Source organism: Lytechinus pictus, unplaced genomic scaffold (genome assembly GCF_037042905.1).
Source record: "Lytechinus pictus isolate F3 Inbred unplaced genomic scaffold, Lp3.0 scaffold_224, whole genome shotgun sequence".
Lineage (NCBI taxonomy): Eukaryota > Metazoa > Echinodermata > Echinoidea > Temnopleuroida > Toxopneustidae > Lytechinus > Lytechinus pictus.
Window position 1 is genome coordinate 1 of NW_026974344.1, and position 23,314 is coordinate 23,314.

At 35.9% G+C, this 23,314-nt stretch overlaps 1 protein-coding gene across 1 annotated transcript; it reads right to left on the reverse strand.

Annotated features, from left to right (window-relative positions):
- Positions 1-535: 535 nt before the first annotated feature.
- LOC135159328 (leucine-rich PPR motif-containing protein, mitochondrial-like) lies at positions 536-23,262 on the reverse strand. The gene is made up of 19 exons (XM_064115554.1): positions 23,248-23,262; positions 22,095-22,202; positions 21,176-21,315; positions 20,781-20,866; positions 18,459-18,663; positions 17,936-18,060; positions 15,444-15,550; positions 14,804-14,963; positions 13,920-14,077; positions 13,108-13,164; positions 12,523-12,659; positions 11,738-11,823; positions 11,061-11,253; positions 10,043-10,170; positions 7,561-7,673; positions 5,882-5,959; positions 5,133-5,223; positions 4,213-4,355; positions 536-3,469 (listed from the first exon to the last, which is right to left on the reverse strand). The coding sequence occupies exons 1-19, from the start codon at positions 23,260-23,262 to the stop codon at positions 3,383-3,385; spliced, it is 2,217 nt and encodes a 738-aa protein (XP_063971624.1). The 3' UTR covers positions 536-3,382.
- Between the last annotated feature and the right edge of the window lie 52 nt (positions 23,263-23,314).

Sequence of the window (23,314 nt, forward strand, 5' to 3'; positions counted from 1 at the left end):
AAATGCATTTTGCAATGTATACATGAGCTTCCATTGGAGATGGTCATAAAATTGATAAACTTTTGTGGAATAGTGTACAAGTCTGACACAGCAGATCCATGGTCCTATCAGGATATACCACTTTGCATTATACCACATCATGTAGAGAATCGTCAGATGAAACATTCATTGTACCATAACAACATAGCAAAAAGAAATGGAAAAGGTACAGCACAACAGGCTGTAACAATCCTCAAATTGGCAAAAAATCCCATCAAGCTGGGATATATATATAAAAAAAAGTGGAGGAATAGAATTTCTGTAGAGTAGAGGTATAGATCTTAAGCCCTTTAGACCACAGAACTCTGTCATCAATTGCCTGAGGTCTAGTAGTAAAGGTGTTGGGTCGGAGTGAATTCTTATTTTCCATTTCTCTGAGTGAATGATCTTCTTGGCTGATAATTTATTTCACCTATGAATTAAAACCAGCAGCATATACTCTGTTGAAAAAAGGATGTAATAAAACAGAAGTTGGACAATACTAAGCAAGAAATTTGACTTGGTATTCACTTGCAGGTGCAGTGGATTTTAATGGCAGCTTGCAACCACTTTGGGTACACTGCACAAAGCCCTGGAGCTCATAGACAATATATATAATCATGTGCTGTAAAGCATACACATTTATGTATACAGGTTGTGAGGAACAAGCCTCCATTGGTAATAAAACACAGCTGAATCGGTTGATTTACAGTATTTGCTATCAGGTCTTGAATCTTAATGGTTTCAAATTCCACATGATACTAGACCATCAATATGTGACAGGCCAATTCAACATTCAGAGTAAAGAAAATATGGTGAAACAATGTCACAATGGATTTTATAAAGTCCATTTCTTTGTTTTCTACTGTTATGTAGACATGGGATAACAAGGTAATGTCCCGGTTCCAGAAGGATTTATACCAAAGAGATTCCAATGTAATCATACTGAATAGAGGAGGCATCACAAAGGGGAGGGGGGAGGTGACTGTCTTCTCCTTGTGATTTTATTATGACATTACTTCTTGAGTCTTGCCCCCTCCCTGCTAAAAAAATCAAATAAATAAAAATAAGAATACCTTGGCATAATCCCTGTATTTATACTCTTTGCATTACAGGAGACAAATGCATAGAATTGATAGATTTCATAGAAATACAACAAGTGGACCCATCAATGTACTCGAATACACAACCTGCAAGAATATAAACGATGAGACACTTCCTATCATTATATATATCATTATCATTATATATCATTATAACCCACCCTCATGAATTATGAATCAGTGATTATATATTCATTTATTACTGAATGAGAAGTATGTTTTGAGGTATGGCATGAAACAAAGTTTCAAGGTGGTATCATGAAAACATATATAAATGTGGGCTTTTAATTGTTACCAGCTTTCTTACTCTTTGAGTAAGACAACTTCAAAGAGATATTCTAGCAAGGTTTAATCATCACTCAACCCAACTATGAGAATCATTTAAGATTCTAATGATTCAATGTGTAACAGAATAACAATTACTATTAATGATGTAAATGTTCCAATCTATACTTAGAAATTGTTAAATAAATACAAATAATGCAATCCCTTATTCCATGCCTGTTAATTGCGTAGGTTATAATTGATGATGATGCTTATTTGATGCAATATAGACATTTGAACACAAGGATCTGAATTCATTTTCAGCTTCCCAAACAGAGAAACACCAAGCATTCTTATCACAAATATGCCCAGTTCAGTACACATCTAACAAATGAATGAATTCCAAATTGAACGAATTCCATTAGTGTTATAAGTAAATGATGAAGTGCTAAGTCTCATTATACTAAGGATTTCTGACCTTAAACTGACCAATACCTGACCATTCACTTTATCATGAAATAGGAGTTCACTAATTCACTTTGTAGACCTAGACTCCATAGGATTTAATGCATGAATGGGATCACATTATCCATTGATTCAACACAGCAATGAAGGAGTACACAATTGATAAATGGTGCCCCAACGTATTGAATTGCCTATGTAAGCAATAATATTTGTCTGTTGAAATCAAGAAGAGTATTGATATATATAACTGTCCTCTGATTCATCATCCCAAAAGTAACATTTGGTCCTCGGAATAGAATATTTATAGATAGATGGCGCTATATAAATGCCTGTTATTGTTATCATTATTATCATTAAGCCTAAGGTGATTGATCACATTATTTGTGAGACAAATATGAAAAATGTTTGCAAAAAACACATGAACTGCATTAGAATTAAATACACTTAGGTAACTCTGCAAAAAGAAGAAATGCATCTTGTATATCAGTACTGCATCTAATGCCACAGTGGAAACTTTGTATAAAGATATCGCATATACAGATATTTTTGATATTCCACAGAGTACAAACTATCTACATCATAATTTATTTCAACCTAATATATCAGAGTTGTGTAGTTTGGTGGTCTACCAAAACTCACCGTAATTACTTTTCGGGTATTTTATGTTGAATAGGCATGACTCCAAGTTTTCTTAACAATTTTCTATAAAAACAGATGGAGCAAGTAGCCAATGCATAGGCAATCGCATGTTGTTTCAATTCTAGTCAACCCTCCAGATGTGCATTTTGGGTGCGACACTTGAGCATTTTGGATGCAGCAATGCATCATGTAGATAGGCCTTGAAATGCACCTTCTTTCTAAGAGAAGGATATAGCAAGGAACGGTGAGCTCATTGAGGTGTATATCATAGTTTATGGCTATACTTGTGATGTCACAATAGGAAACAGTTGTTAAGCTCTTATTCTGTGCAATTTATAAAATAGAGGGATTTGAACCATAAATTTGTCCACTATAAATGCAAAGTGCCTAACCATTTATAAAACAAATAATGCACAGGTTAGGTTTGTAGTGTTAAAGGTGATGAGAGTATTGCAGGTATTCACAATGATTAGGCATTGGCACTTTGCACTGTTGTTCCATTGTAAATATCCCTGTGTGCACTGCATCATGACTGAGAAAATCTCACCTGTGAATTTTTTGTGTAACAAACAATCACATGGAACTCTTCAGCATGAATAGAATCACCATGGGTACAAAAGACAAGTTCAACATCCTAAGTACTGCACTGTCAAATCAAAGTACAATAAATAAATCTCAAAATACAACTCTTGATGTATAAAACATACAAAATCATAAAAACAATCTATAAATCTCTTTCTACTTCAACTACCCCTGGCATTTGGTAGAATCAACCACTAGTCGCTGAACAGGTGCCCCGTAGCTGACCCTCTGTCTCCTGTCACGCTCCATCCTCATGTTCTTCTTTTTGATCCAGATAGAATATAGAGTTCATTTTTAAATTAATTTTAACATCAGCTCTCATCCTCTACGATTTTGATCTCAGGTAGGTTGTCTTTTCCTTCCAGTCTCAGCTTCTCTCGGTAAAATGAGATGGGATTCTGGTTCAGGGGGAAGGGGGAAGGGATGAAAGAAGTAATTCAAGACAACTGTTAGTTCATCTTCATTCTAAAATGAACAGTCAAATGGATCATCACTTTCCCCAAGGTCAAGGAGTTCATCACAACATTACACTAATAAGATTGAATTTGAAGTACTGCCAAATCTGAACGCATGGAAATAGTGATAAATCATTATGGGTGGAGAAAACAGAATCTGTGACCCTGATTACATTATTTCCTTGACACTATCATAGACCTTTTACCATCAAAATAGTACAGTTTTTAGTGGTTGAAATTGCTCTCTTCTTTAAACACCAAGTCTAGAAATGTTTAAAGAACACTGAGGCAGTTGGCTGTTAACTCACTTGCCTATTACACAAGGGAGTCACGAGTAAACAAAGCTTTAAAAAATCGTAACTTCAATGACTACTTGCCATTGGCGAAAATCAAGCTGCAAATTCATTTTTTTACTGTTGGCACTAGATTGCAGGTTTTCTGCACTTGTCTTGATTCTTAATCATAATTTAAAGAGTCAGAAAATTATGTCAGAAACTAATTTCATACAGCAGAACCAAAAACACTCAAGGACTGTTTCACAAAGATTTTTGTCAGTGATTTTCGCCGACACATGTTACAAGTTACTGGAAATACTTGCGTCTGATTGGCTGAGAGCAAAGTGATCAATGAAAATCCCTGACAAAGCTGTACATGAAACACTCCCTGGGAGTTTATTTGTCACTCACTGGTGGTTCATCAAATGGGATTGGTTGACCAGTCTTGGTTAGTAATAAAGCTAGTCTCTTGAGCATGAAGTCACTCATGTGTAAGCCTTCTTCTTCCATCTTCTGTTTCACCATCAAACCACCCTGGTAGTTGTTCTGGTTGTCTGTAAGATAGCACAGAAAAAAAATCAATCAAAGCATTTCTTTGATGACCAATTCACAGCATTGAAAGATGCCATCATTGAGTAATAAGACTATACTTGCAGCAGAAGTACTACAATAGAAATGAAGTCACTGGGAGCTCTTATGTTTAGTGTTGACCTTCGGTGTTGGTGTTCGTTGAATTTCTACATCAATACAGCATTAGACTTAAGTGAAGCTGGTCATGGGACAAATCATAGTTACTGAGCTATCATTAATGTGATTTGGATCATTTGTGTGAACTCATATGAGGCATTCAAGCTAGAAACAACAATCTAAATTTTGCTTCTATCACCAACAACTAACTTGATATCCTTTAATATAGCCAGGATCTATCTAAAAAAAATAAAACTCCAGCTTCAATCAGTATACATCAATAAACCAGTTGTGAGAATGATATTGAAGAATATAAACATGGTATATTGTGGAGCATTCTTTGAAATTTCACTAATTTGTCCCAAGTCAGAATTATGCTAAACATATATCGACATGTAAAAGAAAATACAGACAATCACAGAATGTCATATGAGGATTCAACTTACCTCAATACATGTGTCTGCATCAAAAGTTTAATTAAACATGACTTTTCACAACATTAACCTCATTTTTTCCTTCTAAACTCATTGATGACTGAGCACACATTTATGCAGGTCTGGGATTTTTTGGAAATTGCATAATCAGCCTGTAAATGTTCAACCAAATGATTTTCTCTAAAAGCTGATTTATTAAGTAAACCTTACCATGTGCTTTGAGTAAATAGAAGTAGATCTTTGATCTATCAAGATAATCCTGGTCTTTGGTGATTTCCAAGACTTGTTCAATCTTCTCCTCCTGGAAAACAAAATCATTACAGCATGATCACATCTGTGAATTATCACAATGTTCTTTTGTATTAAGATATTACATTTGACATCCTGATCTGACCAAATATCATCTACAACTCTACATGCATAAGATTTAACCTTGATTTGAGAATAAAATTGCATCTGTACATTTGATTGATATGAATATAAAACATTCAGTCAGAGGCACTCAGCCATGATTGATTCTTTAAAACAAAATTCTACCCTATTCTCTTTAGTATACAAGAGAAAAGGGACACATTCCAATGTTGCATGATAGGAAAAACATACTATATCACAAAACAGCTCAAACTTTCAGAAACTCTGACATTGAATCACGCCACTGTCACATCTACATGTATACATCAACCAATATCAAACTTAATTTACCCAAAAGATTTTCCTAAATTGTGAATATAAGCAAGCCTCATGTGTAAAATCAAGCAATTTAAGAAGAAATTTACATGTTATGGAGAAACAAGCTATTTACATGTAAGTATGAGAGTAATGAGACCATAAAAAAACGTTTGTAATTCGTAAGTACTTCAGAATTCATAATTCCATATAAATCTCAGTAGTTGGATGCGACTCTAAACTTTTTTAATCAGAGGACATATCTTGAACGATCTTGATAATGACTGACTTACCACATCACTGTCTGATCCTACCATCTCTATGGCATATCCTATTAAACCTGATGACTTCTCCCTGATCACATCATATCTCTGAAAGATAAAAAGAAAGAAAATAAATCCCATAAATAAAACTTCTGAGTGTCTTCTGAATTTTTATTCTGATCTTTTATTTTTTTATTTCTAATTACTTTTACCTTTGATTGTTCATGAAACATTTTGTTGTGGATTTTGATGTTGTGCATATTACCATGACCATATTTGTATCTTTTTTAAAAATGTTAATTGTGTACAATTCAGCCAGTGGCTGCGAGATACAATTTGAAATAAACCATGAATACTACTACTACTAATAATAATGATGATGATAATAATAACATACATGTAGGAATCACATTAAGAGAAATATTATTATCAATACTTACTGCAACATGGTTCAGGTGTTTTGGGGAGTGTAGGGACAGTGATTTTCCGTTTTAAAAAATTGCCTTTTCCGTTTCAGAAAATCTCAATTTCCGTTTCAGCATGTCAGAAACGGAAATTATGTTTCCCCATAGACTTTGTGTACATAAATAAAGGGGATTTCCGTTTACACATTGAATAGCAATATCACACCCGCGCTGGTCAAAATTTGTATCTGCCACTGTACCAGCAACGCAATAGAATCCGTTCTTATCGGATCTATGCGGGTACACAAAATATTTTGACAAACATATTTAACATAAATACATCCTCACCTTTCGAATTAATAGCATTATTTTTACGGTTAAATGAAATTTCATTGATAATTCGGGTTTTTGGACATTGTTTCCAGCAGTCAACGAGTTTCGCCTATCCGCCATTTTGGATTTCAAGACCCCGATATCGTGCTGTTACATCTTCGAACGTAGAGGGCAGTAACACACGACCGTGTTGTTGAAATGAAGCGTGTGCATGTGAATGTTTTCGATAAGCCCAATACAACCCCGACCGGGCCGGCGCCAGGTATGGGCGGCGAGTGGTTTGATCGAGTGCAGTCACGATGTGTGAATTGACATGATTGTAGCGAAGTGAGATCGTGTTTTCTGGGGTTTTGTGGCCATTTAATATTGATATTCTGTTGAGATTTTGAGTAATTTCTATTGCTGTTCTGTGTATTTTGAGGAAAATATGTTTTCTGTGATTTTCCGTTTGAAATGCCACTTTCCGTTTCAAAATGCCCTTTTCCGTGATTTCCGTCCGTTTTCCGCGATCGCGGAAAATCACTGTCCCTAGGAGTGGTTTCTTAAGATTTGAATGGAGAATTGTTCTAAAACTAATTTTGAGAGTGGTTTCTTAAGATTTGAAAGGAAAATTGCTTCTAAGACTAAGCATTTATCAATATCAACTAAAAGATGTTAAAACATACCTCCATACCACTTGTACCACTTTGTCTTACATTTGCACACTATGTCAAATAATTTTTTTTTCATAAACAGTTCATCTAATCATACGGACTAAGTGGTATCATACCAAGTAGATACTAGACAAAATGGAGAGAGCATAATTGGAAATTGGACAATGTGGTAAATGGGCTAAATGGCAGTTAGACCAAATGGTTAGTAGATGAACTGCTGGTTGTAGACAAACTAGGATTAGACCAAATGGAAAAAAGCCGAAGTGGGTGTGGACCAAGTGGCAATTTACAGATGCAAGTAGCAAGCCAAGCTAGTTACCTGAATGACATCTCTGGCTCCGTCTGTCTTGCCGTTGTCTAGATGAGAGTACAGAAGCTGCCATGCTGGTCCTTCTATATCTTTAGCTACTAATCTGTCCACCATTGCATACACTACAAAAAAGAGAGTAGCCAATACAGAAATATGAGAAAGAAAAACATTTAATGATGGGAAGGGAATATGTAGAAACAGCCACATGGAGAGAGAGAAATACCCTTCAAGTACGATGGAGAACTGAGGACCTAAACATACTGGACTATGTTTTGTTACTACAAGAGGAATTCCTTCATAAGATAGTCTGCAGAAAAAAAATAATATTCCCATTCATATAGCTCAAATTAGTGCTGTAGCCGAACCGCCGAACCGAACGGTAGTTCGCCGAACATGGCACTTCCGAACCGAACAGAACCGAACCGAACACTAAGACTTGGTTTGGAAGTTCGGAAAAAAAAAAAAAAAACGGCTTTCAGCTAACAAATTTATAAGTTTACACCGTTTCTAATCATTATATTTGCGCATTCTCTATTTGATCTTCTTTGCAATTGTATGTTGGAAGTATGCGCTTATTTTGCGGTTACTAGATTTTGTTTTCATTTTCATGTTGACATTGTGGTTTTTACGGCCCTGATTAAGAAAGGAGATCCGATGAATGATGTTGCGCGAGCTTGCGCTATAATCATTTTACTGGCTTTCATCATCTTTCGCTCTGTGGCCGAATCGCCGAAGCATGGTAAAGAAAACCAAAACTGTATGAGTGTTCATTGGTTAAATCTAATTATCTAAAATATTGTTGTTTTTAGGTGGCGAACAAGATTCTTGTTTGAAAATCTTCAAAGTATTTTGAATGAATGAGCTCAATAAACCGAAAGTGAAAGATGAAGTACCATTAATATTACGAATTACGATACGATGTGATTAAGATCGTAACTCGTGTATTGTTGCGGCGGAGAATAAAGATCTGATTGAGATGATTGACATTATTATTGAGGTGTCGGCTCGCTACTGTCTAGTTTTCATGATTTTAGAGAGAAGTAAGGAGTTTTGAAAACGAGAGATCCAGTGAAAGTGGGAAATAAAGTGAGTGACTGTTAGAGATGAAAAGGAGAGACGCAAAACAAATAATATAGAAATGAGATGAGGTGAAGTTATCTTTTTTATTATTAACAATCAGATGAAAATAAAAATCAAACACTCATGAATGATTACGGTATAGCATATAGCAAGATCCACTTCCCCTCGTTGACAAGTTGAATGAAGATAAAGCCATGCGGAAACATTCATCTCTTGGGGGAAAATGACCCCCAATCTTTACTTTTTTTCCCCTTTCTTATCAACTTCTCAAATTAACCATAAACAATTCGATGATCACTCTACTCCCCCTGTCCCATTACAGTCGTAAAACTTTGCATCCCACTTGGTCTGTATGTTCATGGTCGAATGAAATCTGACCAATGAAATCATAGAAATCTCGGGAATTGCTCTTCAATCAGTGAGCTGAGTTTCGCGAGCAGACAAAGCACGTGGCTGTATGTACCGATGCGACAATCAGCGACATGCGATTGGTGGTTTAGTTCACCCATCGAGCCAATTAGCGAAAGGCGCATTACATAAGCACACTTTCTTCGACACGCCCCTGGCCCTACTATGCCTACAGTTCAGTGCACTGGCGCTGGCCGCCTCGTATGTGATGCAATTGCCAATCACGTTTGGCCGGACTGTATATATAAATATTCATGAGCTCAGAGTCCCGCTACAAGGGGACTGCATGCGCTGGCCTAGCTGGTACGGGTACGAGTGCGATCGCGAGCGTAGTTAATTTGGCAAGTATCCAAAGTGTGGTCCAGGTATGGACGACTAGGAAGAGTCGCCATTTTAGAACTGTGAGTTACCCAATAAATCTGTCATCAGATAATCAAATTCGAGATAACAGTTGATTCGTTGAGCGCTATAACTTTCATAGTTTCATGTCAACAAGATAGAGATAAAATGGTTTGATGTGACAGAGGTACGCGCGAGCACATGCAGTCAATCAAGTACAAATTGTCTACCGGTACGCTACGTATACCTGAATGAACTATAGCGTTATCAGTACAGTCTATCATTACCGAACCCCGAACCGAACCAATGTTCGGCAAATTTCTGCCGAACCTTGCCGAACCGAACCGAACCCGAACATGGCGCCTGACTTGCAGCACTAGCTCAAATAATATATCCCCAAAATAATTTCCCATACTATACAAGTACAAATATTCAGCATTTTTTATCAAATGATGTTCAACAGTCCTCCTTCCCATTTTTTAAAGATGGATCAAAATGTCATTCTTAGATGCCTATTAAGAACACATATTGAGGTTAGAGGAGTACAACAAAAGGATTTATAATAAGAGCGTTGAAGAACATAGCATACATATTATTAAAAGTACTATTCCAAGTTTTACACATGATTATGTACTATGCTAAAGACAGATATTTATTATCTTACCCTCATCCAATGGCTGATCCTTCTGAAGAAGTTTACCAAAGAATGACCTCATACCAATCCGTCTTGACCTCTTAGGATCCTCCTCAAGCTCCTTCTCTATGTACGACACTGCACCTCCTACATCACCCCTACAAGGTCAAAGGTCAATAGTATCAAAGGTCAACTCATCTTCCAAAGGGCAATTCCATTAAGCATATACATGTAACCCCAAACTTGCTGTGTACATCTTGTTTTCTAAATTACTAGTTATGAGAGCATTCTTCGTGGGCTAGCAACTTCAGTCTTCTAGCACTATGTCTATTTCTATTGAACTATAACTATTAAAGGGTCATTTCAAACACTAATTATGCACAAGAATGTATGTTGCAATGCAATTAATTTCTTGCTGCTGTTAGTTTCGTAAAAAAAACCTTATTAATTGATCTCTCATACAAAATCTTATTTTTGGGAGAATATCTGCTTTGAAATAATGCAATGATAAATATGTCCATACACGACCCAGACCTGCCAACCTCTGGGAATTAAAAATTACATTCTGTGATAAAAAAATGTATTTTTCCCCCCAAAAAAACTGCGTTTCATAATGAAATGCGTGGCGCGCATTCTCATCGCGGCGCTCAAGCTACATGCAAGCTAAAATGTGCACTGCTCTTTCACATGAAAAAAAAAACATTGAAACATGTGTATATCTCACCATGGTTTTAACAAATTGATTGAGAAAAAAAAACAAGTTACCTGAAATAACATTGATCCAATAACCATATTTGTGTAAGTTTTTTATTATTCTTTTTACAAAATCGCATTTTTTACAGAAAAAAACGTACTGTCGTATTTTGGTTGCAAAAACATACTAAATACGCCAAAAAATGTACTGGTTGGCAGCTCTGATGACCTGTGCAGAATGATTTTTTCCCCCACATTATTTCACAATCAGCTTTTAAATAATTGGACAAATAAATATGCTTTCTTTTACAGATTTCATCAAATTCATTCTCAAACTTTACAATTGATAACTTACTTCACAATATAAGCCCCAAGGACCGATTTGCCGATAGGAAAGCGAGACTGCGTTCTCTCCTCATATTTTTCCTTCAAAGTTAGGAGTGTATCTAAGAGTCCATCTTGTTCATATCTCTCACACAGCATTCTGATTCCAGATGGCCTGGGGACCTCCCCTGAATCTAACGTCTGGTCTAGTAACCTTTCTGCATCTAAAATACACAACAGATATGGAATTATATTTGGCATCTCTACTGCATGAAAAGTATCAGCAATAACCACCGGCTACTTAAATCCCAGAATTTGATTGGCTTATAGCAAATTAGTTATAGAAATGTAGCATTAGTGACAGCATAGGTCTTTTTCCATAAAAAGACCAATTATGAAGAGTATACACTTTTAAAGTTTCAGTGAAAATAATCGGAAAATCATGTAAATTTCACTTTTTCTGGTAGTTGAATACTTCCAAATCATCATTCAATTTCATTTACAGCATGATACCAATAATCAAGATCAACCATGAAGCAATAGGCAATATGCATGCCGATTTTTTGTTGTGATCACACGATCGACAGCCAGACTTTCCAGCCTCCAAAATACCCCAATCTCATAAGGGGTTAACATGAACACAAATGAATGTAAACATTAATATTATTACAATAAAGGTACTACTTAGCATTCATCAACTTAACTTACTTTCTATATCTCCTTTCTTGATATACTCAATGAGAAGTTTGTTGGTGAGTATGATGGACATCTTAAAGTCACATGATTTCTCACCTCTACAAAGATAAATAAGAAAATAAAACATTTTATAATCCAGACACTGAATGGTAAAGTAAAAAAAAGTGGATTGCCTCTGGCAGTCTTGCCTGCATTTAATAGGCGATTCAATATTGCAGCAGAGCTCACTTTGAAAACAACTATTGAATAATTCACAAAAGAAAATATTCATATGATAATAAAATACTATTTTCATTGACCCTTAATGACCTTTGACCTTTGTCATGTGACCTGAAACTCAGTCAGGATCTTCAGTGATACACCATTACGCTTATATCCAGGTTTCAAGAATTAGATCTACAAACTTTCAAAGTTATGATGACATTTCAAAAACTGAACCTTGGTTGAGATTTTGATATTGATTCCCCCAACATGGTCTAAGTTAATTGACCCTAAATGACCTTTGACCTTGGTCATGTGACCTGAAACTCGGGTATAAAAAGTATTGAAAAAAATATCCTTAGCATTGAAGAGAAATGTCTTAATCATAATAAACGTCCTAACATGGCAGAAAGAACCATCCTTGCTATGAAAGAGAAATGTCTGAAGCATAATACAGGAGCATCATTAAGAGCGAAACATCTATACCAAGCATAAGAAATATCCTAATGTAAGAGAAAGTGTCTTTCGCTTAGGAAAATACATCCTAGGCAAAAGAGATAAATGTCTTTAGCATGAGAAAAAATAAAAGTACTTACAAATCTTTGACAGTGAGAGCATCATCAATACGACCCAACTTGAGCATCTCAAAAATGACCCTGTCAAAGACACCAGAACCAACATCCTTCCCACTCGCAAGAGTTTCCTTCAAAAGCTCCTCTGCTCCTTCAATATTCTATAAATTAACAAGATGATGGACAGTTTTAATGAAAAATATTTAATTTGTTAGTCATCAAGTCAAAGACATTCTTCCTAATTTATCAAGTTACTATTAAGGTGTGGCTAGTGAAAATAATGACGATTTCTTTTCTTGGAAAAACACTACAAACAATGAGTGATTATGCTATAGGGACATTTAATACTAAAGAAATGCAAATTGATAACAAAAGTTTTAAGACCTAACATATTAGGTCATAGATTAGTAAATCAAGATCAAACAAATCATTAACATCTTTTATTAAATGTCAATACACCCCCGCCCCCCCGCAAAAAAAAAGCATCAAAGAGCAAACAATAGGGATTAAAAAGATAAATCAAAATGTCTTATATCATGGAAAATTATCAATAAACATTACAAAAATGATGTGTGTTTGATGTTAGTAACAAAAAAAGCAAATGCTTACTCCTGCTTTCAAGATTCTATCTATCTTCTCAGTGGTGTTAAGTTCTTGATTGTCAAGCTGAAGACACAATTAATGGGGGAAAAAGTCAACAAAGTATATTTTACAATGTTTGATATATAACAAATCATAAAAAGAAAAGAAACCATGTGAATAAGTCATTAAGTAGAAGTAAATAACAATTATTGTGTTTCCTTTAAGTTTTATATAAAAGATGTAACATAATTTCCTTTCATGATAATTTGTAACTTATGATCAAGAATATTGTTTTTGTCTGAATCTGCAAAAAATATTGTGTAATTCAAACAATCAAATACAGAAAGTTAGTGAAATCGTTGACTCTCCCATTTACATATCAATATATTGTGCATAAAACTGTTTTGTGAAAAATAAGCAGAATTTTATGTCATATCACTTATATTTGACATCCAATTTTGAAAAAATTGTCATTGTTATGCATGTTTGATTTGTCTCTTTTTATATCAACCAATTGTTGGGGTAGACTGGACCTTTAACATAGAAAACGAAGTTGAAAAGCTGTCTTTGTTCATTTTTTCTCTATTTTCTTACTGAACTAAGAGTGAAATGAGAAACTCCACTTGACGCACAATCGCCTAAATCATTTTGAAAACATTAATATTTTCACATCTAGCTAAAGTTTTAAATCATGGATCAGCTTCGGAATAGTACACTTTTATCAAAATAACAATGCAAACAAAACTGAAAAAAAAATAGTCAACTGCAAAGTTTAAATTTCAATGTCCAACTATTCTAACAAAACAAAGTTTTGAACCCCAAGATGCAGAAGTGTATACCTGTTCAGCAGTGAGCTTTGGGACATCGAATGGTATAGGTCTGTCATATGATCGTAGTACATTGGCAAGATAACGCATTGTTCTGTCTCTAGGTACCACACCCTCCTCTTGCATAGTAGTCCATACTTCAAGACATTTATCAACATCATTATTACGAGCTTTGAAGGGAAGATACAACAGAAATGTGGATCAGAGAAATAATTAATTTGGTATGATAAAAACCCAATATTCCGACCAAAACAGCCTTTGTCTTGGTCATGATAAGAGAAACATTGTTGGAATTTTAATCCATTCATAATAAAATATTACTCTGACTGGGACCCCACGTCTGATCAAGGCTCATGAGAATTGAATTCACCACTACGCTCATGTGGAGCATTGTGGCCCAGTGGATTAGTCTTCTGACTTTGAAACAGAGGGTCGTGGGTTCGAAACCCAGCCATGGCGTAATTTCCTTCAGCAAGAAATTTATCCACAATTGTTGTGCACTCAACCCAGGTGAGGTGAATGGGTACCCGGTAGAAGGAAATTCCTTGAATGACTGAGCGCCTAGGCAGCCCAGCTAAAGCCGGCGTAATAATAATAGCAGGGCCTGCTGGGAGAACAGTTTCAGAACTGAAGTGGCTTTCCTGGATAAATATACCTATATCATTATCATTATTATAATTAGCACATTGAGCACTCTGAGGCATGGATATGAGCACTCTGCAGAGTGGATATGAACACTTTGCTGAGTGGATATGAAGTTGCATTATTAACTTTTTTTATCATCATTCTTAATGTAAACATAAGTCTTTGATGAGTAGCTGGTGAGCTGTGAGACAGAATAGCTTCACATTGCCCTTCGCACACATTGAGAACTTCTCACACACGAGAGGACTTACTGTGCAACTGAATAAGATAGAAGTACATCTGGTCCCTATCACAAGCATACAGGTCTTTGGTGATGGCTGTCAGTTGTTGCAGTGCCTCCATATTATTAGCTCCGATACAACGTTCAGCATACCATTGGATACGCTTGTTCTTTGCAATCATACCAGGGGTCTATTTTAGTTAAGATAAAGGGTAATAGAACACACAAGATAAATGTAAATATCCGCTTTCATCATTGTAATGATATGCAACATCATTATCATAATTTTTGTCGTCAGCACCATCTTTGATACGAGCAATAACGTACAGTTCACCATCATCAACATCACAACCACTGCAAACATTACGTGTTGGTTGTTAAAAAGAATACAAGATCATTCAACAGTGCCAATATAAAATGACCATTAACTTTCTTCTTTTTATCAGTTATCATTTGGATTATCTAAACTTATTGAGAAGATAAACTCCACAGCATATGCACCCTTCATCATCAAAAAGTTGAATATTTATTTATCTTCATGGAATCATTCTTATCATTCTCACCCAGTCCTATGAAAAAAAAAAAAAAATGATACAAGATGATTATTGCATCACACTGTATCACATGATATGTATGTTGTTCAGAAAACAATATTTGGATTTGGTGTTTACCTCAACTAGTTTCATTGCTTCTTTGTATTTTCCCGAAGTGCAGAATGCAAAGATGAGGTCATACAGCATGTTAATATCACCATGCTGCTGGCTTGCAAAGTCCATTGCTGTAGATATAAAGAGAGGTAATTGCTGAATTTTATTCATTAAAAAAAATGTATTATCATAAATCAGGCATGAGAATGAGTTTCTTGAAAAATATCTGAAAGGAAATTAAACCTACGGACGGGGTTCCAGGGGCAGCGCCCCTGGCGGGGTCCAGAGGTAGCGCCCTGGCGGGCGTTCAGGGGGCAGCGCCCCCTGAAGCTCCTGGGTTTTAGCATTTAAAGGGGGTATAGGAAGCCATTCTGGAGTACCAATTTGATAGAAAAAGGAACCCATTGACATTGTGGAGTACCAATTTGACAGAAAAAGGAAATAAAAATTTGACAAACTATACAATGCAATTTGTACTTTATGAACACTGTTTGTGTAAAGACCTATACACCACACCTATAGTAAAGTAAACCATATGCTGCTGACATTGAGAGACAATTATGGAACACAAGCATGTACAATGCAGTAGACTATTCTGGAAGCGACAGAAGTGTAAGACCTCCGTTGCCATACCTTAATCCTTATGCTGTCATTGCACCATAATCATAACTAAGCACCAAGCTTCACCGGGATTGTACAGCTTACGAAAACAATCCCCGGCCAAATGTTGATCAGAAGTGCCTTCCAAAATTATATGGTCACGCCACGACCAGTGCCATCTATTTTTGACGGATTTATCTATCTCTTTCGGGTCCGCTTCTCCCCCATTGCGATCAACGAACTTCGGTGTGGATGCCGCCATTTTGATACCACCACACGCTTTTCGCTCGCATCGTTCATGTCAGTCAATGGTATGGTGCAAGCGAAATAGTGCGCGGTGCAGTCTCGCGCTCCGTGCATGTTGCTGCTTGAGCTAGCGTAGCTAGCAATTGATCGATCAGTGCGTTCCCTGCCGGCGCGACCCGGTAAGGATTCAACCTCGCAGTGACTCGCTACCCCCCAGACCCTACCCCCCAAATATTCACAAATTCACATCGAACTCGGCGACCACAGATTTTGATGAAAAAAAATCGGAATTCCGATAAAAATCTGACAATTCTCATGCCTGATAAATACTCAAAGTGATATTGTCTGGATTCTATTACTCAGTACTGCATAATTATCACATGTTGCATCCAATATAGTCATCATTCTGATAATGTTAACATTGTTAGAATAATAATAATAATCACCATCATCATCACTATCACCCCCACTATCATCATAATTACTAATCAAAATCATCATCATTATATCATATCATCATAATTCTCACCATTATCATCATGACATATTTCCACCACCGTCACCACCAGCATTGCAAAATATCACCACAGTAACCATAACCACCACCATCATCATCATTATCACCATCATCCTCATCATCTTCATCATCACCATTACCCCCACTATCATCAAAATTACTAATCAAAATCATCATCACCAACATCATTATAACATATCATCATAATTCTCACCATTGTCATCATAACATATTTCCACCACCATCACCACCAGCATTGCAAAATATCACCACAGTAACCATAACCACCACCACCATCATCATCACCATCATCATCATCATCATCACCACCACCACCATCATCACCATCATCACCATCACCATCATTATCATCACCATCACCCCCACTGTCATAATTACTTATCAAAATCATCATCACCACCATCATTATATCATATCATCATAATTCTCACCATTGTCATCATAACATATTTCCACCACCATCACCACCAGCATTGCAAAATATCACCACAGTAACCATAACCACCACCATCATCATCATCATCATCATCATCATCATCATCATCATCATCACCATCACCATCATCACCATCATCACCATCATCATCATCATCACCATCACCATCATCATCATCACCATCATTATCATCACCATCACCCCCACTGTCATAATTACTTATCAAAATCATCATCACCATTATCATTATATCATATCATCATAATTCTCACCATTGTCATCATAAGATATTTCCACCACCATCACCACCAGCATTGCAAAATATCACCACTAAAGCAACCACCAACATCATAAACATCACCACCATCCTTATCATCATCACCATCATCATCATCATCGTCATCATCTCCATAATCATCATCATCACCATCATCCTCATCGTCATCATCATTATCACCACCACCACCATCACTATCACACATCATCATAATCCTCACCATTATCATCACAAAATATAACCACTACCATCACCACCAGCATTGCAACATATCACTACAGTAACCACCACAATCATCACCATAATCATAGCAACATATCATCACCATCATCACCACCACCAGAACAACTCGTCATCACCTACCTACAGCTCCATGAATCCTATAACCATCTCCTCCCTTGGTCAATAAATAGACTAACCTCTTTGAAGCTGGTCTGTATGGCCCTCTTCTACCAGACGAACCAAGACATCTTGAAAGTGAGGCATGATGCTGTATTTCGCTTGACAGTCTCGGATACATGCCAACGCTCCTTCCAAATCATTCCTGAAAACCAATCATCAAAACCAAATTCTCATGTCTAAGCATTAATTCCATCATTACACTGATCAGAAAAATTCTTTCATATCGCAAGATTGACATTCCCTTTGCACATCTGCAATAAAACACATATAATCATCAAAATAAAAAATACCCCATTGCTAATTCTCAGTATGTAAGAGCATGTTATGATCTCAACTGAAATTACTACAACTGATCATCACAACACAACTGAAATATCAATTATTTTTGCATTAAGTTAAGCCCTACAAGAACTGGATGCTGAACAGCTGGAAGAGTGATGTTGGGGGCTGAATTATGTACATGGGCCAGACATTCCCTCAGCATTGTGATCATGAGTTTGACAACTACACTTTAAGATATGAATGATGAAAGGTCCTTACTTGGCCATGTACGCGCTGACAATGGGTCCCACAAGGTTATTATTAGGCTTCACCAGATCAAGCTCCACCATCGTCTCAAAGATGCGTTCCACCTCTTCAGTCAGTCCGTCAGATGCTAGTTCATTCAGCATATGAAACGTTTGCTTCTCCATCCGATCCGTTTCAACGGCAAGTTCTTTCATCTCGTGTACCATGCTCAAAGCATCTATAAATAACACCAAATAGGTTTGTATTGGCATATTAATCTTCATGTCATTCATCTGACGTTTGAACAATTATTGCGATTAGAGTAATATAAATACACACCTGCTCATATGATCATTCATTCAAATAATAATAAATAAATTTGGTACATGAATATGGTACATACATGAAAATATTACACATAAGTTAAACAAACAATTAAAGGAATTTTGTATACCAATGGTATGTAAAATTGTTGTTCCTTTGATTCAATTTAATACTAATTGATAACTGTAAAGTAACTTGTTGATAAACAATTTTTAACTTTGAACTCATCCAATTAACAAGGCACTGGAAAATATAATTTGAATATCAAAGATATCTTAGCATACTCTCAAAATGACATTTTTTTTTACAAAGTTTCATAACAAAAGGCACTTCTGTGTACATTAGTATATTGCAGCTTTATGCAAACAAAATGGAAGTAACATTCTCATTAGTATGTCACAAATAAAAAAATTCTAAAATAAAACAATATTAGAACCCAAGGAAGAGCTCCTCAGTTTCGATGACCTTATTTGGTGACCATCTTCAAAGTCTACATTCGCCCACTTTTAGAATTTGGATCACCAGTTTGGAGTTCGAGTCTTACTGCGGCCCAGGTGGAAGAACTAGAACGTGTTCAAAAGCGAGCTCTACGCTGCATTGCATTCCCGAATGTTCTACCTTATTTCGATCAGCTTACGTTGTACGGACTAAAAACTCTCAAAGAACGTAGAGATGACCTCCTGCTTCGTTTTGGACTTGGGTTACTAAAATCTGAGCGTCATCGAGATATGCTCCCCCCTACCAGAAGATCTCAGTCCCGCTCGAATGTCCAGCTCCGGAACTCTGAATGCTTGGACATACCATTTTGCAGAACTCGAATATTCAAACAATCCGCGATACCACATATTGTATCTATATTGAATTCACAATGATTGCATTGATTTTGTTGTATTTTCTATATTATCACAAACCTTGCTCAATTCCTTTATTTTTACTTTCCTTTTTTTCCCTTTTCTGATCTTTCTTTTCCACTTTTTTCTCCTTTCTTACCCCCTTCTTTCTTCACTTTCCTCTTTTACTTTACCTCAAGCGTGTAAATGAGCTTACTGTGATTTTGATTTTGTGCAATATTGAAAGCTTGTTACTGCCATATTTTACCTTGTTAATATTTGAAATTGTAATGTTTTCTGAACTGGTTTTTATTCCCCGGCAATCCGGTGATTTGCACAATTTTCTTATTTTTTAGATCAAATGAATGTAACAGTTAACTCTAATGTATGTATATACTCAATTTTAATTCGTGCCAATGCCCATCTTTCTTGCCATTATCTCATCGACCACACATTTCACCTTTTTTTCTCTTCATTGACGTATTCTTGGCATTTTTTTTTCATCACTTACTGCTATATTTTTACAAGGTTTTAACCAGCTTTGTGTCCATATTTCCCTACTATTTTTCCCCCTTCTGTTGGTCTTCTTTTCCATATCTTGCCTTCATCTGCCCCTCCTTTACCTTTCCTTTCTGTTTCTTTCCTTCCATTATTTTCCCTTGTCACTCTTTTTTCATCATTCATCCTATCCCATCCTCTCTTTTTTTTTTCTTTCTCTTCCTTTTCTCATTTGCTTTTTATATTTATGATTCCCGTAATATGGTTTCCTCTCACTATCTCTCTCCCTTTCTCTGTTCCCCCTTTATTTTTGTCCCCGTATTACTTGGTTATACATGTAATATAGCATTTAATGCCCTAGTTGAGTTCTGTTCGAATTACACTTTCACACTTCTTGACGTTTGTACATGCTTCATTGATCAATATGTTTCTTTTTAAAGTTTCTTTTTTTTTCTTTTGGTATATCTTTTATGATTGTGTAATATGATTATTGGTTGGTTGTAATTCTTTGCTTTTATTTCATCTTTATAATATTGTAATTTGCCTTTGTTTATACTGTGCACTGGATTTTTCAGTCTTTGGACTGTTTTGCCAGTTTTTTTTATTGAATAAATACCATACTACTACATCTCTTGGATAGGAGGTTAAGGTAAAAAGGCTCAATGGATAAAAATGAATTACACATGAAATGTCATTTACAAACCTGGGAGTTGATTATTCTTGGCCAGGTAGCAGATCAAATGGCGATACTTGGAGATGTCTAACTTGAAACTTGGATCAAACTTGAGCCTGAAATATAATTCATTCATTAAAAAAAATTACGAATGAAGTCTATCGAATAAATATATGATTTTTATATTGCGTTTCAATAGAAAATCATTCAGATGGAAAAATTAACTAGCACCACCCAATTAATTTTTTTTAGTGGTATTTACAACTTCTAAAGAATAAGAATATAAAGATTACATTAATGGAAATACTTAATTAGATCCTCAAAAATAATATCAACCACTAATCCTTCAATCTTTCATTAAATATTTAAGACTTGAAAATCATGACAGATTTACCATAAAACACATCCAATGGGAAAAGACTTACAGTTGATCTTTCAACTCCATGGCTTCAGTCCATTTGCCTTGGTTACAGCACACGTTCATAAGACAGGCAAAGATGGCCCCCGTTGGTTCATAACCAGCCTCATCAAACTCCTTCTTCAACTCCATTGATCGTTCAAAATTCTAGAAGGAAACAAATATTTGGATAGGGTGACTTGCATTAAAAATTTACTTAGCACAATGATATTGATCCTGATGTTTATTACAGTGGTACATGATATACCAATGATCATTCAGGCTATCAATACACTCAATTTGATTAAATCTTTCAATTCTTTCACAAATCCGACCGGTCATAGGTCAAAACTGTTTGACAGGACATTTTGATGTGCATGCATGTGCTTTCTGCTATACGATCACAAGTCTATATCAATGTTGGCGGTATACTATGTTTCAGCATAGTTGTAGTCTTTAAGATATTTTACATTTATAGTTTTTCCTTTCAATCTATATATCATGATTCTTCTAGATTACATGACTGATAATCATTGGTTACCATCTGTTCTATCATCACAACTCTCAGACAATGAACTAAAATTAGACATTGAAGATTCTTTACAAACATATTGAAGACGTTGTCGATTACACTGTTTTAATGCGAATCATTTAGAAACCATCTCAAAAGTCTTAATGGGTACATATACATAACAAGAAAACATCATTAAAAGTGCATATCCCATGCTTTGATAGCAATATGCAATAAATCTGATGCATACTGCTAGAATTATCTTAATAAATTTGATACATATTGCTGGGAATACCTGTTACATGATTCTATTTCAGAAACACTTCAGCAATTATACCTTAAAATAACTTGAAGTAATCTACCAAATTCAACTGGCTGTTAGCATATAATTTGTGCTTGGAATAAGAGCCTTGATAGGAAGGACCGAGAGACTTACATTGTTTGTAGTATGGACCAGGAGGAGTCTCCTCAGGATCCCTCTCAGGTTACCTCCTTTCTCCCTCAGCTCCACTAGATGGTTCTCCAGCTCCTCAAGGGATACCTCCTTAATGTAAAAATAAAAATAAAGCTACAGGGTTTGAATTGATCCAAGGTCATCGATGGCTATGAGCAAGGATGCCCTATTGACTTATATCAATGCCCATCTCATTGGCCTTGAAGAGTTTTTTTAACTTTTTTTTCTCTTTCCCACTTGTGATGTAATTTTGAAATATGCCCTACAGAAAAGTGGCCTTGCACTTAAAATGGTGAAAGTTAAGGCCTATAGCCACTCAGCAAGTTGGTCTAGCTTTTATTTTATGGAACAATCAACTTTCTATCTTGAATGACAAGTTGATTATCATTAGATTGAGACTACGCTAAATATAACAGTGGTGTTTCCTCTAATCCTAATGGGTTTTGGAGAGTATTTCGTGGGGGCAGCTAACATTATTCATATACACCTACAGGACAAGAAGGATACTTAACCCTAACTAGGCCGGGCTTTTTTGGCTGTTCTGTGGCCGGGGGGGGGGGGGGGGGGGGGTTGATTCAACCCCCCCCTGAGATCTCGACCGCCGATCGCGCGAGCGCCGCAAAAATTTGCACGCCGGTAGTATGCGATGTAATCTACAAGGCTGTATGGTAAAATTTTCCAAAATAATGAGATTTTATTTTACATGAATTAATTATGCTAATTTATGCGTAAATCATACTTTTTGCTCTAATTCACTAAATAAAGCTCCTAGAATGCTAATTTTTGGTAAAAATATTCTTTGTAGCATTCTTAACAATGGCAATTGAAAAAAACTTCGGTTTGGAAATCAATTTCTTATGTATTTTATTGCTTTATGAATTTCTTATGTATTTCTATGTTTTTCAACCTTTAGTTTTTCTTTGTTTTTTTCATCAGATTTATTGCACAACCTTTTTGAAGCATAATTATGCTAAAGTCAATTGCTTTCAGCTGTTTAAAGTAAAAATAATCATATCTTTATGAATAAGATGAGAAAACTCAATTTGCATTGACTTTGTACACAAAATCACGTTTTGGAGCAATTTTTGGTCTGACATGCACTTACAAAATGTTGCGTAATTTTGAAACCGCGTACCCAGGCGTCGTACATTTGGTCTCAAAAGATGCGCGAGACTTAAAAGTATAAACTCTGCCAGTGGCAC

What these genes read in the sequence shown, in the direction of transcription:
- LOC135159328 (XM_064115554.1), bottom strand. An exon ending in CTATCTTATTCAGTTGCACA is followed by an intron (nt 14,078 to 14,803) that starts GTAAGTCCTCTC and finishes TTCCCTTCAAAG; the next exon opens with CTCGTAATAATGATGTTGAT. An exon ending in TAGGATCAGACAGTGATGTG is followed by an intron (nt 5,224 to 5,881) that starts GTAAGTCAGTCA and finishes TTTGTTTTCCAG; the next exon opens with GAGGAGAAGATTGAACAAGT.